The 27,897-nt window shown below is 46.5% G+C and overlaps 2 protein-coding genes across 2 annotated transcripts; one reads left to right on the top strand and one right to left on the bottom strand.

Annotated features, from left to right (window-relative positions):
• Positions 1 to 1,002: 1,002 nt before the first annotated feature.
• Positions 1,003 to 11,935, bottom strand: LOC149334456 (xaa-Arg dipeptidase-like). Its single transcript, XM_089557933.1, has 4 exons — positions 11,863 to 11,935; positions 1,615 to 1,825; positions 1,401 to 1,432; positions 1,003 to 1,346 (listed from the first exon to the last, which is right to left on the bottom strand). The coding sequence occupies exons 1-4, from the start codon at positions 11,933 to 11,935 to the stop codon at positions 1,003 to 1,005; spliced, it is 660 nt and encodes a 219-aa protein (XP_089414059.1).
• LOC149334455 (BTB/POZ domain-containing protein 6-like) lies at positions 5,799 to 27,410 on the top strand. The gene is made up of 5 exons (XM_089556248.1): positions 5,799 to 5,911; positions 15,469 to 15,545; positions 17,151 to 17,215; positions 20,468 to 20,691; positions 26,475 to 27,410. The coding sequence occupies exons 3-5, from the start codon at positions 17,186 to 17,188 to the stop codon at positions 27,067 to 27,069; spliced, it is 849 nt and encodes a 282-aa protein (XP_089412374.1). The 5' UTR covers positions 5,799 to 5,911; positions 15,469 to 15,545; positions 17,151 to 17,185; the 3' UTR covers positions 27,070 to 27,410.
• The last annotated feature ends 487 nt before the right edge of the window (positions 27,411 to 27,897 follow it).

The following is a 27,897-nucleotide window of genomic DNA, read 5'->3' as shown; positions in this document are numbered from 1 at the left end:
TTTCATAGGGCATAGTACATTACGTTTCCTCTTTCATGACTACATGTCGGCTTATTTCTGTTCTGACATCGTACACGAGCCTAGTGCATCATCCGAATTTCGTGCCTTAGATGGCGGCCGGGGTGCTCAGTCATGCTACCTTGCACAAAGATTATGACTGGGCGCCATGACTACGCATACTTTGTAGCAACTCTACACACCTTACATTACATTAATTGTAAAGTGCTTCGTCATGATACGCTGCAAAAAGACTTCGTCATGACGATGACTATGAGCCATGACTTTCAATGGATCTCAGGACGTAGGTTTCATTCATGACTATGTGTGTTCGCTTGCATGCGTCGTGACATCTTACACAGGCGTACTGCATCATCAGAATTCCATTCCATAGACGGCGACGGACGCCATCGTTTGCCTTAATGGGACACATAAGGTTTTCCCATAAAAATAAAGAGTGGCGCTAACTGTGTGCTCGACAACAACGCGGGCAGTTCAGGTTCGAGTGCCTGCTACGCTGTCCCTTTTCTTGATGCTCCAGCTGGACCCCATGACTCCTAACATCATCTTCCCCTTGTCTCCTGAACTTGGACAGGGAAATCCGTCTCTGTCCGCTTTTCCACCTGGCAACTGTGGAAGATCGAAATTTATTTTCTTTTAATTTCATTTTATTTATTTCGGTGAAAATGATAACGAACAAAAATACAGGTCATTTATATTTATTTACTCAGTAATTTAAGTTTTAATGCTTAAACTGTAGATTCCACTGCACAATGCAGGGCTAAACGGTTAAACCAAGCCTATAACAGCTTTCCTTTTCCACAAAAAAACACTTTCTCCCTTTACTGCGGTAATGCAACAGAAGACACAGCACCCCAAGTAACAACAGTGAGATCGCTCGGCGGCGACCTTTAATTTGCTTAAAGCGCCATGGCAACCAGCAACCTTCCTGTCATCGTGGAACGCTTCTTCGAAACTGCTTCGTGCCCCCTTCGCAAAGATGCATCAGCATCGCTGAGACATCACTGCCTGCACTTCTGCGTTGGGTGGCAACCGTAAGGCTATGAACTCCTCGCGTGCTTCTTGCATCAGCTGGGCGTCGGTGAGCAGGTCGAGCACAGTGAGTGCCAGTATCTTGGCGGTTCTCAGCGTGGGCGGCTGGGACACAGCGGCGTTGGCCAGGACGGCGAACTCGCGGGTGTGATTGGCCGCGCAAGCAGCCCTCCGCTTCCCTTCGACAATGCCGAAGATGGCGTGCAGTGTGGGTACGCGGTCCGACACGTTGCCGCAGTCCGTTGAAGCGCCGAAAAATGGCAGCTCTTTCACGAAGTCTTCGGCGAAGGACACTCCTGAGCGAGTACAAAAAGAGAATATTAATATAGTTCAAAAGCCTTTGAAAGTACCTTCCCTAGGTGGCTGATTAGCGTAGTTTAGCCTGAAGCAAGACAGAGTCACAGGAAAAGGAACAGGACACAGGTGGCACCACGTCTTGCTACTTTCTCAGTGGCCGTTTCAGGAAGCATTGACACGTGGTAGTGACGACACGGCGTGCAAGCAAGTGGTTGAGTGAACTGGAGCACATGTATTGAGAGCTTTGTAACATAAGGCGCATTATACGGAATGGCGTTGTTGTGGATGACGTGCATGTACGGCACCTCTCCTTCAATGGCCACTGTGCAGCCCGTAGCGCTGGCAGCCGCGCGGAAACAGGCCTCCGCTCTGCCCCGCAGCTCCAGCAGCTCCGCGCTAGTCTCGGCGCGGACGACGTAGTGCAGCACGGTTTCCTCGGGAATTACGTTGGCGTACTTCCCACCTTGCGTGATGACACCTGCGGTTAGGTCAGTCCTTGATTTCAACATGAACTACCAGCGTCATTCACTCTCCGCTATTTCAGAGTAGCATCGTTTCAAAATTCTGCTGAAGTAGACGCCGCAACCAGAACTTATCACAGAACAAAATTTGCGTCACAAATGTAATCATATGAGTGCTCAAATGTAATCAGAGTGAGTGCGCAATGCTCGGAGGCGTTTTCAGCGAACCGTCCGTTGAAGGATCGTGCTGCTTCTCGTGTTGCATTGGATCGCGGATGCGCTGAGCCCTATAGCTCCCTGTGAGAGAGGAGAGAAATCGGAGGGAGGGAATTGGGAGAGAGCAAGCCTATAGACGCTTTACAGCGGCGTATCATGGGGGCTGCCGTCTTTCATGACGTGATCCCGCCGCCATTACTCGCCTCCTGACCGCTCGGCGCGACGGCTGCTGCGTCTGATGTTTCGGTTTTGACAGGCAGTGTTTCGGCTGATGCGGTTGTAAAGGAGTGGGAAGACGACACTGGTTGGTCCGAAGCTTCGAAGGACATGTGAAAACCCTGATTTGTTCATTTTAGGCGTGAAAACGATTGGGCTTCACGTCGCGAAGAGCCGCTGAGCTCTCCGCCTGTTCGAGGAAACGGGTGGATCGCCTGAATGCCGCTGAAGGCTTTGCTTAATATTTTTTTATTGTTATTATCTAAACAGCAAGGTTTAATGACCCTGCGGCTGCGCAGGTCGTTGCTGTATTATGTACATGCATGCGGAGACTGCTCTAAAACGCACGCATGCACATCGTACTCACTAGTTTACAACTTGTTAAAGGGGTGGAGACACCAAATTTTGAAGCTCTAAAAAGCCTGCTTTGGGATTCCTATGTATGCAAGGGCACTCAAAGCCAGGTGTTGGACACAAGAAACGTTTAAAAAATATTTTATTTCGGTTCCAGAGATTACCTGAATGCGCACTCTCACGATCTAGACCCATCGCTAGCGCCCTCAACGCTGACGTCACAAGGTCGCTAGAAAAATCTAAGTTTTAATGACGTCATACCAAAATACAGTCACTTACGATGAGCGGGCCACAGCCACGTGAGCACAGTTGACGCACCAGCGAGCCGCATTTGCTGATGTGCGAAAAGTGAGCGCGATCTGCGGCGCGCCGTTGCGAACAGCGTCGCAATGTCCGATCGCAGCTCGTCGCCTGCGTCCGGCCTGCTATAGATGTCAACGGCAGGCCGCTCGCGGCGAACGCAACGACGGGAAGCGGCAGCCAATGCGAGCGCGGAGCGCGGCAGCGTCAGGATGACATAGGGCGCACTCTCCTTGGAGCCGGGCGGCCTGTCAGTCTCCGTGCCGACCGCCGGCATCTGAAAAACGCGATAGCATTGTTTGTTCACGTTCTAGCCCTGGGATATATGAATATCAAAAATGCATCGTTTCTGACGATCGTTGGCAAATGCCGAGTTCCTGGTGGAAGTGACGACTGCGATGCAAGCAAATTTCATCCCATAGCCGCTTTTGTGCTGCTGCTATGTGGTGCGGTTTTGGTTTGCCTGCCGTCTGCTAGCTCCGTTGCTGAAGGCGTCGTGGAAATCGAACATATCTTTTATTATGGGACGAGTTCACAGTAAAGGGGTGCCGAGCGGAGCACATTTCTGAGCGAGGGCCCGTCCCGAAGCGCCCTCAGCTTCGGTGTCGATGCGAAACCAGCTAGGCCTAGCGACGACTAGGGCAGTCTGGGACCAGCGCGCAGGTAGTCGCCCGGCGTTGCCGCAGGCAGTGTCGTTGCCGAAAGATCCACTTTTCGCACAGTCATGCTGTTGTAGCTCGAATCAAGGAAGCATACTCTGGTAGCATGGCTGTTTTGTATTTTCTTGTGCGGACGTGAAGAACGCCGGGCCTGCCGGCCGGTCGGCCAACCTGGATCCCGTCTGCCGACGTCGTAAAAGCGAGCTAAGGAATGTTCTTGACGTAAATAATAAACCCTGGGACAAGAAATCTGCAAAAGGTGTCATTTTTGAGGATCGCTGACCAATACTGAGCTGCTGGTAGAGGTAACAACTGCGATATGAGCAAATTTCTTGCCACAACCGCCTCGGAGCTGCCGCTGGCGAGACGTGGGGTCCGGATCGCCTGGCGCCCGCTAGCTTCGCTGCTGAAGGCGTCGAGGAGATTGACCGTACTATTATTTTATTGTGCGATGATGTTGTTGACACTAAAGCTATATGTGAAAAGTAGGCCTTTTATTATAGCGCAGGCGACTTCCGAAGCGCCGGCCGCTTGCGAAACAGGCTATAGGCCTAGCGACGACCACGGCAGCCAGGCAGCAGCAGTGCTCGTCGCCCGGAGCGCCCGCGAGCGGTGCCGTTGCCGAAAGCTCCCAACATAAGCAGGCATGCTTGTCGCTGCTCGAGTATAGCTCGCTGTCTTTCTGATAGCAAGGATATCTTGCGTTTTCGTGTGATATTTGTACACCATCCCAAGCAGCGCCCAGGCACCGCTGCACGGCGGCGAAGTGTGACACCGGTTCCGGGCGCAGCTTGGGTAGAGCGGCGCAGCGATGCTTACTGGCATTTTGCAAAGTGCTTCGCATCCTCACGCGAACCCGCGAAGGTGATATTAGCGTGCGATCAAAAAGAAGTCGATGTCCTCACTCATTGGAATCAGATCCGTGATAATCCGAGCTGCTGGGGCTAGCCATGCCGTTTGTTTTCATGCGCTGGTCAGCACGTGTGTAAGAAAGCAGACGATGCAGCAGTAGGTGCGTCACAACTTTTGTGGGCCCACGTGACCAAGAGAAGTAGTTGATCTTGCCCCTCTGTGACGTCACTGTCCAACTCGGCGTTCCGAAACCTAAACCGAAAATCGTTCACCTAAAAATGCGATAATAAATTATTCACTCTGAATATATGAATCTTTGAGTGTGTATCATGCTTCCTGGAGCCATAAGAAACGTTTGAAACTAAGAACGCGCCAACCACAAATTTGGTGTCTCCACCCCTTTAAAGGTGCTTAGGAAGCCTAAAATATTTTCTGTTGGTTTGCTAAACAAAGGAAGGCGACAAAAATAAATGAACACACAAATGTTACCCAATCATGTAAGCAGTACCATGCATCAAGCAGCCTTCACAAGTTTGCATGCAATCGTTTGCAAGGATTCAGCGATATAACGCGCGCATGGCAGAGCGTTCCCTACACGAAGTTTACAATTATGTCAGCCTCACATAGTACAAAATTGTGGTACGCTCCATGCTCGATATGCGGACATGAAAATGCTCGAGGTCTCGCTGGTTGTAAGTAATCAGCCGGAGTCACTTCTAGTGAGGAAGTGACAACCGCAGAGCACAGCAGCCGTAACACAAATGCTTTATTCCGATTGTGGTCCACAAAAACCGCGCTACTTGGAGCGAAGTTCAGCAGTAGCAGCAAGACGATGTGTAATACACGAACTGACGGTAAGCGTTGTCCGCTCGCACGGCTATGCACTAGCAATATAGGAGCGTAAGTCGTTTTTTTTTTGTGACGTTTCGGTGGAGGGACAGCTTGTTCATGCGGCTATGTTGCGCACTTACCCTCGCAGACTTTTAAAGATCGAGACCTTTCCTTCTATATTCGCTGTCTAGCGCTGGCGAACGTGTGTGTTGCGTTCGCCCGTTCGAAAAGCGTGGATGTCCAACGGGCGCGAACAGGGGCAGTACGCGAACTGCACAAGGACGCGTACTTGTGCAGTTCGGTTCCGTGAAGCTCGCAAACGATCGCATCCCGCCCCTTTAACTGCTTGTCGCACTTTTTGCAATCCACAACAGAGCATGTATTTTCTCTTTCCACATTTCCACTGCTGCGTCGAGGTATACACGCCGGCGACTTACGAAGCAAGTAATGACGCCGCGTTCCGAGAGCACCCGTGGCGCCATCTGGTCTCAAACGGAAGAACTGCGCGCTGTAAACGGTATATAGCAGTCGCGCACTCTGCCACTCCTCATCTCGTTGGTGGCTCGCCTCAACGCGAGAAGTTTCGTTTTTGCGGCAGTGCGCCTCATATCGCTCGCTTCTGTGGGGGTCTCGTTGAGCTCTGCGTCAAGTTTCCTACGCACTGAAAGATGACTTGTGAGTACGGCAGCAGCGTTCATTCCTACGTTTTGCTAGCAAGTAACCGCAGTTTCAGTGCCCTTGTAGCTGTCGAATTCACCCGTAGCTCCGAACGCCGTGGGGCAGTATTTTTGGCTGCCAATCGGACGCGAAGCTCGAGTGTCTCGCTCCGTGTTGCACAGCGAAATGCGAGATATCTTACCGGCCCCCGCTACTATATTTCGGCTTCAGTGAATACTGTCAGCCTTGGTGCACATGACTGCCACGACCAATAGCCGATATGCGAAATTGCTTGGCGGTCTGGCAACACCGCGCCCACAACTTCCGGTTTCCATCTTGGCTCGGTCGAGATCTCCGAGCTGGTGAATCGTTTGCTATGCGTACTTTCTTCTTGCGAGTGGAATTTCAACAGGCAAGCTTCAGCTGCTGCGTTGTTTTCACAGCTGATCTTCGACCAAATGTAGGTGCTTTCAATAAGTGCCAGCTTACTCCTACCGCGTCCTCAGCTTCGCTTGAAGTCTAGCGCTGATGATCGCAATAATCGGCACTCGAAAGTGGGTTGGAAAGTCGAACCGTGACCGTGTGCTGTTGTCGTTTTAATGCTCGCATTAAAGCACCAGTTCAGGCATCGCGCATTATCATGGCTATTTTATCCCCAGGTGGACGCGAATTCATCTGGTAGGGTAGCGAGCGGTTATTTTGCGGTGAGTGCGCACGTGTGTTGACAAACTTCTGTGACAGTGCGAATTTTCGTTCGCGCAGACGCCAGGAGCTTCGTGCATTGCAGTATAATCACACAAGACCCTCGACCAACTGCGTAATTCGATTCCTTTACTGTAATGTGCAATGCGCATCCGCGGTTTTCAACGTCACCGTTTCAGAGCCCGGCGTCGGTTGATTTTCGCCACGTTTCGTTGAAACCGCGTCGTGCTTAAGAAGCAGTCAGTCGACATTAACAAGAGGAAAGTAGGCATGCACATATAATTCAAAATATTGTAAGCAAAGACGCAGCTTTTTTTTCCAGATAAGCACTGAGCCACCGCGGCGGCTTGATTAGAGAAAGATGATACAGCTGTAGGTGCATGAACGGACTCGATACGCTGGTCAAGCTGTGTGCGCAGGGGCGAAATTAGCATGTTCGGTTGCTTCCGAAACTTAATTAGCTTACTCCCAAACTTGGACAAATGGCTTTGTTGCGAAGCAAGCTGTTGGAGCTTGCCACAACGATAATAAAATCTGATGGCCTGAAGCGTTTTCAGAACACTGTTGCACGTACTTTCTAGCTTTGCCATGCGTCCCTCCTTCATAATAAAGTAGCTATATTATTCGCTTCTATTTTTTTAGATTTTCGTCGCCGCAGATATCGAAGGTGTAGGAATCCTCAAGAAATAAAGCATTCGCACCTCAGTTTTTATACGTACGGTGTATTGCTTCACAAAGACTCCTTAACGCGCATAACATGCGTATGGCCCAGAGAGTTTTCTCGCCCTTCTAAAACTAATTGAACACGGGAAAAACTTAACTGAACACGTAGCAAACTAAGCAGTTATCGGCACATGGTTCTTCGAGTGAACTTATTTCGCCACGGCACAAGCTATTGGCCCGCTCAAAAAAATTACCTTCTCTATTACGTTGTTCAAGTATGCGTCTATTCACGCCCGACCGGAGAGTTGATAAATGCACGAAATCGGCTTCTAATTTTGATCAGAGGCAACACAGGCTGTGGTCCTTATCTTAATTTAAACGCAAATCACCTCGAGAGATTTGTCAAAAATCAGCGCAGAAAGCGAAAGCTTCGCACTGATCCGCGTGCTGACACATGATACCTCGCATGGCGTTTTGTGTTACTAAAACGTTGGGACGGAGTAAAAAAATAGAAAAGCGAAAAGCTGGAACGCACCTAGTCCTGGCACGCATCGTAGTGTCTTTTCACAGTGGAGAGGGTAGCGCAACACTGCATCGGCATTTTACTTTTCAAACGAAGCGCAGCCGTTTTAATTCAACGCTGGGCAGCGGTTTCGTTTTCTGTACCGTACCAACATGGAGGACTTAGTTCTCGGAGCGCCGAGAGATGGCGCTGCGCATTTCGCATATCGTCTATTCTTCGAAGAACAGTATTTAATGAAGGATTAACTGGATTACATGACTGTCTCGACGACTGCGTCGTTGCGGCCTGAACGCTCTGCTCGCTCTCCCCCGCCTCCCCTCGGAGACGATGCCAGGGTGAGGACGCTTGCTTCTTCCGCTTGGCGATAGATGGTGCCCGTTTCTGTACCAACACAAGCTAAAACGGCCGGGTCTTCAATTTATTGCGTCCTCGCAATAGGAGTTTAATTTGTAGCCAGCGTGGCGCTCTTCTTTGACGTGGCCGATGACCCGCGATTTGGAAAGGTGCCAAGTTCTCTCCGCTCGGTTGCATTTCGGCGTGTCTGTAGCTTTGCGCTTGGGCAGGTTGGTTTGGCTCGCTGGAGTCCGTGCTTGTAACATCAGCTGCGGCTTGCGTCCATGGTTGAAAAACAGCGCACAAAAGACTAGACACAAGAGTAAAGGCGACGACAGGACAAGCGCTGAACTCACAACTAAGGCTTTATTGCGAAAACCTGGGTATATAAGGAAGGCAAAATCATGAAAACAAAATTGAACAAACAAAACTATGACAATGATAAAACTAGTGTGCGCCCGAAGCCCACAATCTGCCAAGAAACGTGATCTCGTTATCACTTAAAGCAACCGAAGGTTTGCTAACGCAGCCCCGTTGCTCCGTTGCGATGAAGTATGCTTCTGCTACTTCTCGCGTGGTTTGATCTCTGTGAGAATACAACACCTTTGCTTGGCTTAACAAAGCAGTGCACTTTTTCTTCTTGCTTTTCATCACTGCGCACCCCTTACAGTGGGTAACAAGATAAGATTGGTCATTGCCTTTATCTAAATTGTTGTTGTGTTCTTGCAAACGCTTATTCAAGCAACGGCCGGTCTGTCCGATGTAGCGGGCTCCGCAGGAAAGGGGAAAGCTGCAAGAACACAACAACAATTTAGATAAAGGCAATGACCAATCTTATCTTGTTACCCACTGTAAGGGGTGCGCAGTGATGAAAAGCAAGAAGAAAAAGTGCACTGCTTTGTTAAGCCAAGCAAAGGTGTTGTATTCTCACAGAGATCAAACCACGCGAGAAGTAGCAGAAGCATACTTCATCGCAACGGAGCAACGGGGCTGCGTTAGCAAACCTTCGGTTGCTTTAAGTGATAACGAGATCACGTTTCTTGGCAGATTGTGGGCTTCGGGCGCACACTAGTTTTATCATTGTCATAGTTTTGTTTGTTCAATTTTGTTTTCATGATTTTGCCTTCCTTATATACCCAGGTTTTCGCAATACAGCCTTAGTTGTGAGTTCAGCGCTTGTCCTGTCGTCGCCTTTACTCTTGTGTCTAGTCTTTTGTGCGCTGTTTTTCAACCATGAACCTATACCAACTCGCCCAACTTAACGTTCTACTAAATGCGGCTTGCGACTGCGTCTCGTTGAAGTCGGGTTGCTCGTGAATATTTTTCAGTTGTTTGGCGGTAGCGAGCTTTGTTTCTTCTGTTCCGTTCTTCGCGATGGTGTACGTTTCTTTCTCCACCTGTGTGATCGTGTAGGGTCCTTCATGAATTGGGCCTAATTTTGTTGGTCGTGAACCTTTACGATACCAAACTTCATCTCCCACGTTCAGGGATGGTGGGCTATGTTTGGAATCGTACTTGCGTTTGATGCCGTGCAAGTAGTCGGTAAGTGTAGCGCGTGCTTCCTCACGTTTAGCTTCTGCTTGGGTTGGCGCTGTTGTTGGTGCCGATAGCTCGTTGTCGATGGATCGGCGAGGCACGTAATTATACAGCAGTTCGAATGGTAATATCTGCAAACCCACGTGCGGCTGGTTGTTTACCTGGATCGTTTTTTTCTTTTAGGTGCTTGCTCCTGTTCTCCATGTTTCCTTTGAGGTTCTTCCTGAGCACTGATAGGACTTTCGCATTTGCACGCTCGACTAGACCGTTTGTCTCGGGTGCATAGGGTACTGATAACCTATGATGGATGCTCTTCTCGGCGCAGTAGCATGTTGGAGATCTGGACTTGAACACTCCGTCGTTGTCTGTCACCACCGTTTTTGGTGTCCCAAAAGTGAATAGAACGTCCTCTTCAAGGAAACGCAGCACGTGTTCAGTTGACTTGTCTGGTACAGCACGTGTGATTATGAACGTCGTCGTGACGTCAGGTGCGGTTATAAAGTACTTGTTGGTGTTCTCAGTGTAGATTAGTCGAACGTTGTCCATGGCAATGGTATCGAATGGTGCTTGTTTAGGCATGCATGGGTTGAACGAACCGTGTTGCACGCCTCTACTCGCGTTGTACTGTTGACACGCTTGACATCCGCGTACGTAGTTATTCACGTCTCAGCTCATGTTCTCTCAGAAGTATCTTTGCCGGATTTTTGCAAGCTTCCTTGTACCATCGCCATGCCCGTCCTTGTCACGGTATGACGCGAGAACAGACTGCTTCAGGCTTCCTGGTACCACAATACGCTGTGTCTCTCGTTCTTCGTCGATGGTCACATGTACAAGCCTGTCTTGCACGAGCCTGTACGGTGTTGCTTCCGTTCCATTTTTCCGTGCTTGGTCAATGACCGGGGCAAGTGAAGGGTCCTCTCGTTGCGCTTTGCGAAGTCGGTTGTCTTCAGCTTTGAGGACGAAAACGTTGTGTGTCCTTTTTAGGACTCTTGATAGTGCATCAGTGATGACGTTCGTCTTGCCCGATATATGCCGGATCGTGAATTTGTATGCCATCAAGTCGAGCACTATGCGGGCGAATGGCCGCTGCGGATTCTTCTTGGACATGATGTGCGCCACCGCCCAGTTTTCGGTGCAGACTTTGAAGTGTTGCAAGCCTTGCAGGTAGGGGTGGAACCTGTCTATCACAGCCCACTGCTCCGCGATTGCCTCCAAATCTGTCGAGTGCTTGTGCCTATCCAAGTCGGGCACTTCTTACTTGCGTATTCCGCTACACGTACTTCGTCCCCGTGTTTCTGTGAAACGACGGTGCCAAACGCAGTGTATGAGGCATCAACGTGAACTTGTGTTGGAAGTGCTGGGTCGAAGTTGGCTAATATCGCTGCCTCTGCTAGTCGATGCTTCAGCGTATCCATAAATGTTTGGCATTCGGCAGTCCATGTCAGTAGTGCATCCTTTTTCGTATGTTGGTTCCATGGTTGAGCTAATTTCGCGTAATCTTTGATGTACTTCCTGTAGTGAGACATCAGCCCTAGGAATGATCGCCCTTTCGTTTTTGAATGCGGTTGCCCAAAGTCCTTTATGGCAATTGTGCGTCGTGGGTCTAGAGCTACTCCGTTTCTCGAAATGACGTAGCCCAACAGAGCCGGCGGCGAAAGTACACTTTCTAAAAACCACTCATAGGTTGAGGTCTCTCAGTCTCTTCAAAACATAGTTCACTGTGCGTATGGACTCTTTGACGTCGTTCGTGAAGATGCATAAGTCGTCATGTACACAATGATGTTTCCGCTGTCAATGAGTGGTTGAAGCCCTTCGTCCATGATGGTTTGCATGGTTGCCGGTGCTGTGCATAAGCTGAAAATCATGTGCGTTGGCTGATAGTGTCCGTCTTCGGTCACGAAGGCTGCGTGCTCTCCACAGAAGTGATCCATTCGTCTAGGCTTTCGCTGTCCGTTCCGGAGAACGTTGGGAGACTTGCTGTGGTATCGGGCATTGTCATGACTTGGATCGCAGTGCTTTCGTTGACCCGTCGTGTGGTGTTGTCGCTGTCTGCCGCGTTAATCGGATGGCCGGTTGATCCAATTTGCCGTTCCAGTAGTCGTGCCATCATTTGCATTGTAGTCGCAAGCATCATTAGCTCCGTTGCGCCGTTCGCCATTTCAGTTCGTATGGTCATGGACGTTTCGCCAAAAAAGCATGTTTGGTTGCTGACCCCGGTGTAGGTCTTCTTCACTCTCGTACTCGTCGTTGAATGTTGAGTGCTTCGCTTCTCCTTGTTTAGCCATGCCGGTTGTTCACTCGTAACGCACGTCACGCTTTGTCGTCGGGAGTGGGACGTCATTCTCTGACACCGTGGAGGCCGGGAACTTTCCGATACGATTTCTTCCTGCGTCGTTGACCTCGTTCAGCGTTTTCCTCAGTCCGTCTGAACTCGCTGCATCTTCATGGTCGTACAGCCTGTGGCGTTGCCATATCAGCCGTTGAGTCACGGTATTTTCCAGTTGCCTCTCCGCGCTGGCTTCCTATTAATGGATCCTCGTCACCATGTCATCCTTGGTGCACATGATTGACACGACTAATTCTGCAAACAACAAGATTTAATGAAGGATTAACTATATCTTAGTTAATGGCTATGACTCGCTTCTTATTTCTGTAACTTCTCGAGTACGTCAAAGATCTGTGTTAGGTCCCCTCTTGTTTCTTATTTATATTAATGATCTTCCTAACAATGTTTCTTCCCACATTAAACTTTTTGCAGATGATGTGTGCTGTATTGTATAATTAGTAATCCCTGTGGTGAGGCGTGTTTGCAGACGGACCTGGATACAATTTCTTCATGGTGCAGTGACTGGCTTATGAAACTTAACACTACTAATTGCAAACACATGTGTGTTTCTAACCAAACTTATAACACCACTCTCTATCTTAATAACACTCCATTGTCTCCTGTTTCCCCGTACAAATATCTCGGTGTTCACATAACTCACAATCTCTCTTGGAAAATGCACGTGAACTACATATCTAACGAAGCTAACTGCACACTCGGTTTCTTACGCCGCCATTTCACAGCTCCAGACAGTTCCGTTAAGCTTCATTTGTACAGGACATTAACAAGACTGAAACTAGAATACGCATGTTCTATTTGGGATCCTAGTCAAATATCTGTAATTAACACTCTAGAGTCCATTCAGAACCGCGCCGCTTTCCTTAGTGTTTCAAGCTACCCACGAACAGCAAGCGTATCTGCAATAAAGTCAATTCTTAGTCTTCCAGCTCTTCCTTTGCGCCGTAAATATTTTTGCTTATGTCTTTTCCAGTGGGTTTATTATACTAACCCTATTCTCAAAAATCAGTTACTGATTCCTCCATCTTATATATTCTCATGCACTGATCGGAGTTTTACGGTAAGAATCCCACACTGCAGAACCACCCTTTGCATGAATTCATATATATTCTTTGAACTGCAAATGACTGGAACCACCTCCCGGCCTTCATCGCTGCCATCACCGATGTCGGACATTTCAAGAAAATTAGTTCTTGTTTTGTATGGCCCTCCTCTCTGTAATGTCTCCGGGCCTTCAAAGTATTGAAAATAATAAGAGTAATCTAAGTTTCTCAAAACCTTATTCGTCACTACGTCTGGCCCGGCCGCTGACGTGGTGCGATCCTACGCGATGGCAAGTTCAACTTCCACCAGCGTAAAATCGGCGTCTAGTTCCGGGTCCTTCATCACCCTGTAGTCGGGTAGCTTACCTTCTGTCGAACTATTAATGTACCAACCCTTGAGCTCCTCCACGAAATCAACCATGGATACTTCGTATTGATGTAATATACTTGCCATCCGGTTTCTCTGCACCGATTTGATGTGTGTCGAATCAAGAAGATGCCGCATAAGTTGCCACACCCTCTTACACTCCATTCATGCTACCGCAAATTTGTCCCTACTGTTTATCCTGGAACGCAAGTGTATGCGCCTCAATCTTCTCTAGTTTAGCGATTCACCGTTAAACAAATTAATTCCACCTCATGGGGCATGAGCCCACTAGCGACATCTCCCACATGCGAGGTCGATGCTCAAATCGCTGCGGGTTACCAGGTGTTTGATGGCACCCGTTTGGGGACATTTTGTCCTACTTCGAAAATGGAGACATTTTTGCCGGGGACATCTTTTCTGGGGGGACGTATGTTACAGGGACGTTTCTTCTGGAACCCAGCAGACGCATATCTCATCGCCACATCGCGTACCCGTTTGTCGTTACACTTGATCGGTGGTGTTGCACCCGAATGGTGGCTTTACACCGGGTCGAGTTGGATTACCTTAACGGAACTATTGCAACTTGATGAGACTAATGCACTCATGTGGTTTGAGTTGTTTGTTTGCTTTTTAGTGTTTATTTATGTTTTATGCACCGGTGCATGTTGGGCTTGAAGTCTTATGAGCATGAGTCTTTCCGAATAAAAATGCAGCCGATAGTCAGCCCTTCGTTTGTGTGTGCGTTTCTTGCTTAGTCCTCGTTTTTTCGTGCTGTTCAAAAAGCCATCGCAGAGCACTGTCAAAGCTGTATGACTGGACCATTTTGTTAGTTTTTAAGTCTAGATATTACAAACTGAAAATGTTGCGAGACTGCGGTCTCATGCAAAAATTTATTGATTTCACCAGTTTTATGTTATAATCTGGCTCAGCATCATGTGGCAGCTGTCTTGATATGACAATGACATCTGCGAATTGAACAGTTATGCACTGAAAGTCCTTAGACTTGCAAAGTCTCAACGAGTGTGTGGTCATGCGGCACCTTGACTATTCCTGCGCTGGACTGTATGATTACAGGCGTCAGCGAAACGAACTGCTACAAAATTCTTCGTGATGATGATGATCGTGAATTTTTATTTCGCAAGGGTATCAGGGCCAAAGAGCGCCGTGGCTCAAGGTGTTTTCGTCTTTTCAAGGTGGGTCGAAAGACCCATTTCTGAAGCATTTCACCCTAAAAAAGCCAATCACCAGGCCAGGGGAAAGCCTGTACCCATTGTATCACCGGTGGGCACCCGGGGGCACTGGGGATCGAACCCTGCAGTTCCCGCATACGAGGCGGGTGCCCGAACCACTAGGCCACCGTTGCGATGCCAAAGTGCTTTGTGGGGGCCCGGTTAGGAAGATGTGACCTTGTCTACTGTCACCCTTTGTTGTAAGCAATATGGTGCGAAAGTTTCGTGTTGCTCGTGTGCATTCAGTTCCTGTGGCGTTGCCCAACAGCTATGGAGCTCAGTCACAAAATTCTAAAATGATAGGAGAAGTGAAATTCATGCAATTTGTTTAGTTTATTAAAAGTACACGAAAAGAGCGCAAACTTCACGAAGGACACACGAAGTTTGCGCTGTTTTCGTGTGATGGAAAACCAACTAGCTCGTGATATGTTCATCTTATTAAAAGTAGGTTGTTTAGCTATGGTGATGTTTTTTTCACCGAGGAAAAGGCGAACCGATTGCAGAAAAAAATTGGCAGTGGCTTTGCTCTGCTATGCCAGGATATATGTAGCGTGAGGTATTGGTATATCTAGGTAAAGCTTGTTTTCGAGGAGAGGCTTCAGGTGAAGGTAGGCAATATATGTGATTGGGGACCTTAGTGGTAGCGTAGTATAAAATTTTCAGACCGCTTGACGCAGCTTAAGAGGGCTACACAATAACTGTGTGTTTCGGATCCATTGACCACTATTGAAAGTTGATAAGACAAGGATGTCCAGTGCGCAGCGCGAGAGTGTGGCAATTAAACACGAGGCATGTTTGCTCGCATGGTGATAGCACAGTACATACGCTCATGCAGTGGCCAGCGGAGCTTTCCTGTTCCTGCCGCCGGTGGTTCGAAACTCGGGCTTGACCCAGTCACGGCAGTATTTGAAGGTGAAAGCCTTTAATGCCGCACACTGTCGCTAGCAGCCGTGTCGGCAGATTTGTCCGCGTTTCGGCGTCACTGCTTAAAAAAAACTGCGTCGAGGCTGAGAATCGAACCAGTGCCTTTGGCATTTGAAGCGGAAACGCTACCACTCCGCCACGAAGGCGCGAGGTTTGACCATGAATAAAGGCGCATCTAGTGAATGCATGGGTTTCATAAATAAAATAAAAGGAATAAAAATAAGAAAATAAAAATAAAAACCAATAGAAATAAGAAAAGAGACAAATAAAAATACAATTGAAAATAAAACATTCAAAATGAAAAACTAAAGATAAGAAAAGAAACCGAAATGAAGTATAAAACAAAAACAATAAATGTGAAAAATAAAAAAACGACAAACAGTGCGCCAGGAAACGCTTTCGCCTTGCAGCACTTTAGAGAGCCAAAGTGCCCCCTGAATTTTTTCTATTTTTCTTCTGGCTGTCTAGCTGGTTTCAGACAAAGAGTGGGTTTTCTCGAGATTGGAATAGTGCCAGTGCACAAGAATGGAACTTTCGACCCCGCCACATTAACCGAAACTGTGACGTCGAAATTGAGCAAGGCTCTGGTCTCCGCTTACTAGTGAATCGCATTGTAGCCTGGCTTCAGGCTACTGCGCGCAGAAATATTATCTCAGTGTCATCGTAGTCTGCTTGTGGATACAGTAGATGGTGGCTACAGCTGTGTTAACTTTTGTTTCCTATAAATCTCTATTTTCAGCACAAGTGGCCTCCGTTTCCTTAGAAAGCGAGTGTGTAGAACGCGAGAGCAACTTCAGGTTGTTCCCAGTGTCCCTTGAAATTGCAGCAGCGATTCCTTGCAGCAAAAAAAGACCAGAATTGAGCATCATTTCACATTTTTGGTGCCTGGTCATAAATAGTATAATGTAAAGCATCATAGGAAAGAGGCCTTGAAGTGACAAGGCAGCGGTTGCTCTTAGCCAAGTTTCACTTTTGCTGGCTGCACAGCCTAGCGCCTGCACTTGAAATTTAAGACGTAAAAATTAATGGGGCGCAGCCCAAGGAACCTCAGATCACCTAGGTACGGATTCCCCTGGAGCCAGCAGACAGGCGCTATGCGGCTGTGTGCACGTTCACTAAAAACACCACGATTCAAGCCATGGCTTGTAGTCTAGTAACTATCAAATATGAAATTCCCAAGATTCATTGTGCAAAAGGGCCCTCGGCGAGAGAAGGCAACAGCGTCATAGGTGGATGGTCATATCTCGAGAGGAGTGGGAAAAAAATGAAGTGGTGACTTCAGTGCAAATTAAATACTTTTTGATTGCTCGGATTGATGCTAAACATTTCTGCAGGGCCTCTGTGTCATGATGCTTACATTTTTTGGGACTATTACAGATACCACAATCTATTACGAGGGTTTCTTCTATTCCCTTAGCGCATTTCCGAGCTTTTTTGTCAGTCGCGTGCTACAAGCAACAAATTACGTTTCTGCAAGATCACAGACAAGTAGTTCTTCGCATGTCAGTTGATGTGTCCTTTGGTGTTAATTGAAAGCACTTTTCGACAGTTAGTTCGTGCTGTGTATGCCTGATAACATGTTTCCTTTTCCAGGCTGTCAGAGCTGCCGAGCAAGAGAACTGGTGCACATGTTGCAGGAAGTACAGACAGAGCATGCCGTGAGTGTCGTCAATCGAGCTCTTACATGCGATTTGGATTAATACAGTTGTTTATTATGGGCACAGCCTACAATGTTCAGGGAAAAGTTGAACGTTTCTTATGGTTCTCCTTTAACACTTCACAGCTATTCATATGGATGCTGCAAAATGTGTCATTGCCACTATAACGTTCACTTACCTCCATATGACTGCATGCAACTAGCACTTGCTGAGCATCTTCATGCAATGTGGTATCAGTGTGGAATACCTAGAACCGATAACCATGTTTTCATTTTTTTTGTGTTTGCCACAACTGGGCGCAATTATAGTTCCTATCACATACGCTGCACAGGTGAAGTTCTGAGTACATTCATTCTGGTAGCCGCAGATAAGGGATTAATAATTCCTGATTCAAGATTTTGATGTCTTATTACCGCAGTAATTGGAGTGTTACAAGGCTCCAAGAACATTTCAATTCCTGCGATAATAACTCGACAAAATCGTCCATTGACCTGGCCAGCACTGTGGTGTTCTCATGTGTTCATGTGTAGCTTTTTCCATGTTGTGTGTTGGCAACCTGTTGAACTCAGTTCTGTGCAACTAACATCGTGCGCCCCCTAGCTGAGGGTATATAAGCCGCTTTCCGCAAATAAACTCTCTCTTTTGTTTTTTCGCCGTTACTGGAGGTTGGGCTTGTGCCCGGTGTCTTCTTATTTTCGCGCCCTTTTCCCTCGGTCTGCGATGCAACAGGCACCCTCGTTCGTGTGTTTGCACCCCGATTTTTTCTGCCACAGCCATTCTGTTTAGGCATAAGGACAATTGGCTAGACAAATAATGGGAGCGTATTACATGCATAATTCTGGAGACACTTGCGTCAGTCGGCCATCAGTATTGGTTTCACAAAATGAACTATATTTCATTAACAGTGCCTATCTCGATTGATAGCAATGTACTTTGATTTAACATAAGACTTGTGCTTTATCATACGCTTTTTTTGTCTATTGTGCGATACTCTTTTCTCGTGTGGAGAAACCGTATGTGTACTAATGCTATAAAAATTAGTCATCCTCAAAGTAAGAACTCTCTAAAACTCACCTCCTCAATGTTCAACCTGTACACTGATTAAACAACTGAACTTAGCAAACATGGAACACTATTACGATTTCTGTCTGAGCAAAGCCCTAATAAAAAGGTAAAATGCAAAACAACTTCCTATCACAGTTGGCTAACAGGCAAAAACTATCACCCATATCATACGCGGCACAAAGAACACTGGGAGGTTCCTTCATCAAGAAGAAACTGCGGATTGCAAATGCTGTAGAGTATAATTTTAACATTTTTAAACAACCTTCCTACTAATGATGCAATGCATGAGTATATTAGAAATGTCAGCATGTGGTACACTTCATTTGTATTATCTCATATGCATTCATATGCACGTACGTTTGGTTGTATAAGCCCATAATATTGGTGTTTTGTACATTTCTAAAATCTTTCTCTGAACATCTCAGTGAAGGGCATAGCAACTTTTTTTGCTTCAGAAATTTTGTATATTATTGTATTTACGTCTATCAATATGAAATGATTTTTTCCTCAGGAAGTTATGTTCACAAATTGTGCTGTTTCTGTTTTATGTACTGCTTGTACTGTCGGCCTTGCCCTTATTTATTCAGTGGCACGAGCTTGTCAAGGTTTTGGTTTGGTTTTGTGGGGTTTAACGTCCCAAAGCGACTAAGGCTATGAGAGACGCCGTAGTGAAGGGCTCCGGAAATTTCGACCACCTGGGGTTCTTTAACGTGCACTGACATCGCACAGTACACGGGCATCTAGAATTTCTCCTCCAAAGAAATTCTAGCCGCCGCGGCCGGGATCGAACCCGCGTCTTTCGGGTCACCAGCCGAGCACCATAGCCACTGAGCCACCGCGGCGGCAGCTTGTCAAGGTGTAAAAAAAACAGCTTTTTTCTCTTGCCCCCTCATGTACTTCAGTGCATGGAATAAATGAAATGAAATGAATAAGGAGGCATCCAAGGCTATCTTCCTCTAGTTTGTGACAATTTAGTTTTTGTTTATTTTTTAAGATTCGTGATTTATATATTCTTCCCTTCCCGTAATCAATTTCAGTTGAAGTCAGTGCTTGTTTTGACTAGACTCCCTATTGTTCGTGTTTACTGCGCTTTTGGGAATCATCACAGGATCGAATCTCGGACGCGGCGACCATGTTTTGATGGCGGCGAAATGCAAAAAAAAAAATGTCCCTGTCGTGTGGAATGTCACGCCCATTAAAGAACCCCAATTGGTCGAACTTCGGAGCCATCCTCTACTGCGTTCTTTATAGGCTATGTATCGCATTTCGATGTCATATCCCAGATGATTTTCTTTTAAGATCTGCCACCAACATTGCCGATGCAGCCGATGCAGTGCGCAGCGAGCATGCACGGAATGCTGGTTGTCGTGCATAAAGGCTTCAGAGACCAAAAAAGTTCTTTAGTTGAGAAAACACGGCCCACTCTTCGTTCGAAACGTCTTTGTTGGCTATGCGGAGCTAATAGTAAGGAAAAAAAATCGTCCTGAGACAGCGGCGTACCAACGCTTATGCACCCAACGTCTGTAGTGCAGGGACACTATCAGACCTATTCACGCCTGCTGTAGTTATGCATTGATGTCGAGGTTTTGTTTCGTGATTTTGGGAGAAATGTAAGCATTGTTAGGGTGTGAAAAAGTGGCTTACAAAGGCAATTGGAACTGCTTGCTGTGTCTACCTTGCTGTTGAAGAATAAGTGGCGTTGGCCGCTGAACTTTCGCTGTCTGCGTTTTGTGACCATTGTAAACAAAGTTGTAAACAAAATACAGAACAATTTGCTAGGACTTGATAAAATGGTAATGCTGCGGCCTTTGGCTCAGACCGAGCTGACGTAAAGCATGACTCTTCGAAGCGCGAGAAACATCGTTTGTATGTATTTAGTCAGTAGGAGTGTGAGCTGTGAATGTGGCATCATTTCCTATCGCTGATCCCCGTCGCCTACTGCAGAGTCGAATGTATTCAGACTGTTTTGTATGTCGCATGGTAAATAAGTTGCAAGTCCAATATTTTTGTTGTGGCGGTTGTTTTCTTTCTGTTATGAGCACACAGTTCCACATCCTACCGTCGACATAGATATAGCCAAGCCGGGTTAATACACATTCCTCCGTCTGCTGTGTATATCAGTACCATAGATAGTAGCAAGTTCCTAATGCCACACAGCTGCAAATGTGAATGCCATTTTCTTGACAGTTCAGCGTGGAGGCTTTCCTGGACAGTGGCGAGTTCACTGACTTTGAGTTCGTGGTCCGTCCTGAAGATGATCCCGATGTACCGGAGCGGAAGTTCCGTGCACACAAGTTGTTCCTGGCTATGAGGAACGAGGTTTTCTACGCAATGTTCTACGGCGACCTCGCTGAAAAAGATCAGGTGGTCATCACGGACATCCATCCGGACGGCTTTGATATACTTCTCAGGTGTGGGCAATTCTTCCTAGTCATGCTCTTTATTTGCTAACTGTGCTAGGGAAGTTCGTTTTGTATAGTTAGTTCTTAAAGTCGCATGGTAAAAGTATTATACTAAAACCTTTCCTCAATACTCAATGCTTGATTGAGCTTGTCGCATGATAGCCTTAGATGCTTCTACGCCACTTGACCAAACACAACAATACTAGCTTGAATAACATTATGGCCGAGTCTTTATGTTGTAACGGCAACGTACGAGAGACAGTGTGCCTAAAACCTCTCCTCAGGAAGGAAGGCCACATATTGACTAATGATAGGATTTTTTTTTCGTGGGTGAAATGTGTATACGTGGAACTTTAGCTTTACAATCCTTCATTGATAAGCACAGGTTAACATTTTTTGGCAGGGCGAGAAACACAGGACGCAGTATAACAGTACAAACTTGGCTTGTGGTCAAAGCACAGTCTACCTCATGACATCATAGTAACTGAATACATTAGAACCGTGTTAGTACGTACCTGTTTCTAAAGTAGTTTCAGTAGAATTTATGATTATTCCTGTGAAGTTCACTTGATTTGGCGGAGGACGCGCATCACCCAACCATGAGATCACAACTGGTGAGTGACACAAGAGGAACGGTTAAATTCAATTTTTTAGAAACGCTTGCTACAGACCACAAACATACAAATTCAACAGTCAGGGACTCAGCTGCCAATGCTGACTGCGGAGGGCGGCACGCAAAAAATCGCACCTAGGTAGTATTATTGACTCAAAGAAGCTTTACCAAAACCTAGTCACATCATGCAAGCTTTATTACGCAGCATGATTTTTCGGTTTTCATTTTTGAAGCCTTGAGGAATATGACAACGAAGTGAATGTTTGTTACTTAGTTGTAGCGCCTCCAGATTAGAGAAGAGGGTGAGAAGGCGTCGACGAGCAGCATGAATTAACATAGTTTAGGAACATAGAGCAATATAAAACAGCCTTTACACTTGCTAAACTAGAGAGGAAAGCATACTGAATAGTCAGTCGTACAAAGGTCCACGCACTTTTTCTTGGACAGAAGTCACTGGGAGCATCATGCTTAAAATAATGGAAAGTTGGGCTAGTTGGTGTTGCATATACATGGTATCGCAAGACAGCAAAGACAGCAGACTCGTCCTGTGTTCTTCGTGTCCGGTGCCAGTAAGTATAAGCATCATGCTGGTGGCTACTGTCACTCTGAAAATCCTCTTTTCCCACTTAAATAACGTTCATAGTCACTTTGCAGACACATTGATTGATCTAAAGGCAGCTTATCAGGACCATCTGCATGTGCATCTCTCTCAATATTTATTATGTTTGTATCTTTTCTTTATCACAAATGTACAGTCTGTATTACATGTGTATTCGTTGCCAAGTGGAGAATGTAGTGTTCCATGTTGATCTGTTCGCCAGCCATGCCAAGACGGGCAGCAGCTTCGTCAAGCTACTATGCCAATAGCTTTCTGTTCCTGTCCCCAATACGAGGTCTGTTAGAAAAGTATCCGACTTTATTTTTTTTTGCGAATACCTGATTGATATGAAACAAGAGCGCTTGCATCCGCCGACCTTGAACCTTCGTGCGCATGCATGAATTTTTTCCCGCCTGCTGATATCGTCAGTCGCTGGGACGTAGCGTTTGAGTGAGGCATTGCGCAGTGCTCTCGTCGGTTTTTTTTATTGCAAGGAAAATGGCGGAGACACAGGAGCAACGCTACTGCATCACATTTTGCCATAAACTGGGCGACAGCCAAGTGGAAACCATTCGGAATATTCAGACGACTTTTGGTGACGGTGCTATGAGCAGCACACAGATTAAGCAGTGGTACAATTGGTTTAAAGATGGCCACACATCGGTGGAGAGCGAGCCATGCTCCGATCGGGCATCAACATGCCACAATGACCAGGTCAGTGCCAATGTGAACGCTGTAGTGATGCGGGGCCGTCGTGTGACTATCTGAGAAATTGCGGAAGAGGTGGACATGAGCAATTTTTCTGCACATTACATTATCACAGAAGATTTGGCCATGGAGAGAGCTGCGGCGAAATTCGTGCCGAAGCTGCTCACGGTGGAGCAAAAGCAGCTTCGTGTTGAAGTCTCACAGGACATGCTGGATTCCACGGACAGTGACCCCGACTTCATCAACACCATAATCACTGGTGACGAGTCTTGGGTGTACGGGTACGACCCGGAAACCAGATCCCAATCGTCACAGTGGAAGCATTCCACGTCACCAAGACCAAAGAAGGCCCGCTAAGTGCGCAGCAATGTGAAAGTGATGCTGACTGCTTTCTTTGGCTCCCTCTGTGTGGCACACCACAAGTACGCACCCCACAGGGTCAAACAATGACCAAAGAGTACTGCAGGGATGTCCTCCTTCGACTACATGATGCTGTGCGGCGCAAGAAACCGGAGTTGAGGTGAACAGGAAAGTGGCGCATCCATCACGACAATGCTCCTGCACATTCCTCGCACTTGACTCGGGCTTTTTTGGCGAAAAACCAAACTCCTGTAGTTCAACAGGCTATTTACTCATCTGATATGGCCCCCTGCGACTTCTGGCTGTTTCCCAAAATCAAGAGGCCACTGAAAGAAGCGTGATTTCAGAAAAGATTGGACATTATAGCTGCAACGACAGCTGAGCTAAACTCCTTTCCGAAAGGGGCCTTTTCGGAATACTTCCAACGATGGCAACACCACTGGAAGAAGTGTGTGGAGTCCCAAGTAGACTACTTTGAAGGTGACTAGGTTTGCAACGCTCCAGTTATGCCATATTTTTTTCTTCGGCCAAAGGTCAGATACTTTTATTACAGCTAGACCTCGTATATTTTCTCCTCTAGCTTGTAGGAGAGAGAAGATACTAAATAAAGATGCTCTGATCTGGTTTGAAGCATGTACCTTGGATTAACTTAGCGGAAAATTAAGAGTTCGCCGTTCGCTACCCATAGATAGAGCGCTGTTAAAGACGTATTAAGCTTCTAGTTAAAAGGGCTCTCTAATATAGTTGCCGTATGCCCGTGATGTTAAAGGACACCGCTTAACTGGTATCTTCCAGCAAAATTTTTTTGGTGCGCTTTGTCGAAGCTGAATTACCTCCAGTCAAAATTCGAATTTCCGCGCCTTCGTGCCTTTTTCTCTCCTCGCATTCCTTTTGGCTCGCTGAAAAGTCGCCACTCCATCGCCAGCCCAACCACCCGCGGCAGAGCTTCCTGACCCGCCTGAGCTACAGCGCTTATTGGCCGCGGCCATGGTAGCTGCCTTACAGCTGAAATGATCTAACCAATAGCCATCTCTGAACTGGTATACGCAGGAGCGGTGCAAGGGAGGAGAATACGAGCACCAAAAATTTGCTGGAAAGAGCTCGCCAACTTTTTCGCATGATTGTGGATTCTCTGCTGTATGTAGAAGAGTATTATTTGGCTCAGGCATTCATGACAACACAGTGCAGCGAATGAGCAAGTTGATATGCTCTCATTAATGTGTGTTTCACAGCCCCTTTTAAAGTGGCATTCCTTGCTGTTTACAGGGCCGCAAAGCTGGCTTTCCCGCCGACAGCAAGCGTCCAGAAGGGGCAGGGCAACATTTGGCACCTGGTCTCCCTTTGAAGTTAATTGCATGCAGCAGCTGGCAGCAGCAGAACACTCAGCAAGCTAAGATTACCAACCCGTGCCCTTTGTATACTTAACGAACAGATGCGGCAGGGTCACTAAATGCGTTTCGCGCCCCAGATTGAGTGCACCCCGCATTCCTTCATTTGCTTCAAGAATCGAAGCCCCTCTCGCTGTTCGTTCAGGAAATAGTGAACTTCCTCTGTGCAGAAAATTTTGAAAGCCCACTTCGGAGCATATGTTGGTGTATCCTCTCTGAATGGGCTCGTAACAGAAAACACCAGAGTTCCTGTCCAAAGACGCCACGAAGGACAGCCATTTGGCACTAAATATTAATATCCCAATTTGACAGAAATGCTTGTGGTAGGCCATTATCGAAGCTCTTCTTGTTTATTGACCACTGGTGAGGATGCCGACACCAGCTATTCCTAGAGGATGGACATGAGTTTTCGCATTAATTGCTGTACGCAACATACGGTTCGTTTCATTGTTCTTGCTTAAATTTGTGCCAGTTGAAATTCTTAGAAGGGGATCAGCGAAACATGCTGTTTATTTCATACATTCCGATTTTGTTATTAAATTCACAAAATGTTGCTGTACTCTAGGTTCACACAACATCTAGGACGAACTGGAAAATCGTAGTGAAGCAGCTTGCTATATTCCACTACTGCTTTTTCCCACAAGTGGAGTGCTGACTGCAAATATAAGGCTGAAACGATAAGTGCCTGCCATGAGTTCATGGGCAGAACGAAGAAATCTTAGTATTAACAATGTATCGTAGTTTTATCCCAACGGCAATAATTTTTAGTTTGAGATATAACGAAACCACAACTTTTGATCCCTTAAATAAACTCTGATGTCTTTTATGCTCGAAAGCAGATATGTATTGGCTGCAAGGAAATAGTACTACGTGATATACTGCAAAAATGCGGTTTGACATATGACTGTCAGCCAAGAGGTTGTCTTAACACAAGACATAGGAAGCACAACTTCTTGAAAAGTACAGCCTTTGTAGAAAGTTTACAGCCCATAATTTTGTTTGTAAGCCGTATTGAAGAGCTCCTGTATATTCCTGGAAGTAACACCCATTGGAGGGGGCAAGACTATATATCTTCTTGCCTTCAGGAGATTTGAAACGATGGGGATATAATACGAGCCACAAAGTGCGCTCAGAAGCAAACCCCTGGGCTCCAAACTTTTGACAAAGGCAGTACATCTTCCTCTCACTCAACAGCACATTGCCATGAGCACTATTGGGCACCACTGCTGAACCACACTGTCACGTTGTTGTGTAAGAGCTGATGAAGAAATCCGCAGAAGGACATTATATGAGAAAAACAGCAGCTTAGTGTATCAATCAGCCATTCACAGTTGCGCATGATGTAGTTCTAGCTCTTCAATAGCCACAATTTTGTGACCACAGACTAGATTTTATTTCTGAGTGTCTACATATGGGACCATTTCTTTCTTTGCATGCATTGAAGTTATCACTTGGCGTTCGTTTCAAGCTCTTCTTTGTTCTGCTTTGCACTACCACTGTGCCTCTACCTTTTATTCTCTGTGGGATCACTTCATATTGAAAAAACGAGCAATAACAGTAATAGAACAATTGAAAAAGAGGCTTTCTTAGAAAGCCAGCTGAAGAGGCAGGATACAGTTTTGTCTCTTCTAGCTTTTCCGAGCAGTTTAATCATGACACCTGGATGAAAGAGAAAAATTTCCCCTAAAAGCTGCATCTCCTTAAGCGAGACCAGTTGAGGGCGGCTGTTGCTCTCTTTAATTCCTGTTTGCAGATCTTAGGAGGATTGTGGTGCAAGAAATCTTTTCCGTGAATTTATAGTAGACTGCTAGTGTGGCGCAGTATATTTTCTTTGTACAGTTTGCACCCCTTTGAGTAGAGCACTCGAGCAAAGCTAAGCAGAGAAGTGCTGAAATTATACAGGACCCCATATTTGCTGACTAAAGTAGAATTGCCTCCTGGCTTCTCCGTGCAAGAGGCTGAATGTGCTCGCATGCGTTGTCTTATGAACGGAGCAGCAGCTTTGAGGTGCCGCATTGTTTAATATCAGGGTGCTGCTACATTGCTCTACACAAGCGTGACGTAGACTGAACCTGAAAGAAAGCGCCGTTTTGAATGCATTTTTCGTTTGTTAACTATGACACAGGTACCTCTACTCCGGAAAGCTGAAGCTGAAGACCATCAGCGACGCACTGCACGCCAGGTTTGCCGCCAAAAAATACCTCGTCCCTGAGGTGGTACTAGCCTGCAGCGCATACATTAAGAAGAACCTCAAGGCTGAAACACTGTGCTCCTTCATAGACTACTACATGCGGAGCCGCGAAGCAGACATGGACAGCGTTGTACAAACTCTTCTGACATCATACTGTTCGGCAGTTGTCTTGATCTCAAAGGAATTCAACAACGCTCTGGAGGACACTGTTCACTATATTGTGGACAATATCAGGAATGTCTCTGAACACAGGCTCTCGAGTGCGGTGTTTGGCTGGGCTCAAGAACAGTGTGCCAGGAGTCTGGCCTCGGATACTCAACTTGAGTTGAAGACAGTGATGCGTTCTTTCTTTCCAAAACTTCGATTTCTGACCATGACACCGGAGGAGTTTGTGATGGGACCAGGGTCTTGGGGTGTGCTGGAAGACTCTGAGAACCTTTCGCTGCTGCAAAACATCGTGAAATACGGATCACAGCCCTTGCCTGAGGGGTTCTGCATTGTGAGAGATGATCGCATGTTGCGTGTGTGAAGCGACGTCAAGAATATTTGGGGTTGCGTTTGTGCACTAGTTAAACTATCTACCTTTAATTTCTTTTTACAATGCATCAAATTTGGGATCAGTGTTTGGGCAAAGTGCAGTTTAAGTTTAGCGTGACTAGGTTGCAGTAGGCGACATTCATACAGAAGCCATTTTCATGTCAGTAATGGGTAGCCTGAAGTTATCAGGCGCCTAAAATAAAGGGCGTTGTTTCCAAGACGAAACAAGGCATGCACGTTTTTAGTGAGTATAGAGACAAGTTTTAAGCAAGTGCCTCAAAATGTAAATAGAAAAAATGGTAAATAATAAAAAGAAATAAAAGCGTACAGATTTCAGCACACACTGTTGTCTCCGGTACTGCGTGAACGAGTAACACAAATCATTCCAAAAGCAGCCCATAAACAGTTTGCTATTTCTCCAAAGTTATGTTGAAGAAATATATAGTATTCACCTTCATTGCATGTAATAAGATTTTTGACAATTTGTGAACATAACGAATATCTTTGGTACCAATATTCAGTTTCTGATTTTGTGTAGTTTTTGATACTGCTGTTTTTTCTTCAAGAGGTGTCTCAAATCGCAAGAAAAACAGCAAGGGAATCAGACTTCCTCGGTTGACACGGCCGTATATATTTCCTCAATACCTCCTGTAGAACTGACGTTAGTAGCTCAACGCCTGGGTCAACATTCTTGATCTCAAAAAATCGAGACCAGTCATAGTTCTGAAGCATTATTGTGCACCCCAATGTAATCACTATCTGCTAAATGTTGCATATCCATAGCGTGCCCGCAGAGCGCCGAACGAGGGAAGCAGCCGCA

The sequence above is a fragment of the Amblyomma mixtum genome, chromosome 8 (assembly GCF_055824585.1).
Source record: "Amblyomma mixtum isolate Tamu chromosome 8, ASM5582458v1, whole genome shotgun sequence".
In the NCBI taxonomy this organism is placed as follows: Eukaryota; Metazoa; Arthropoda; class Arachnida; order Ixodida; family Ixodidae; genus Amblyomma; species Amblyomma mixtum.
The sequence above is the reverse complement of the archived record's forward strand: the minus strand, read 5'-3'. Positions and strand labels throughout refer to the sequence as shown.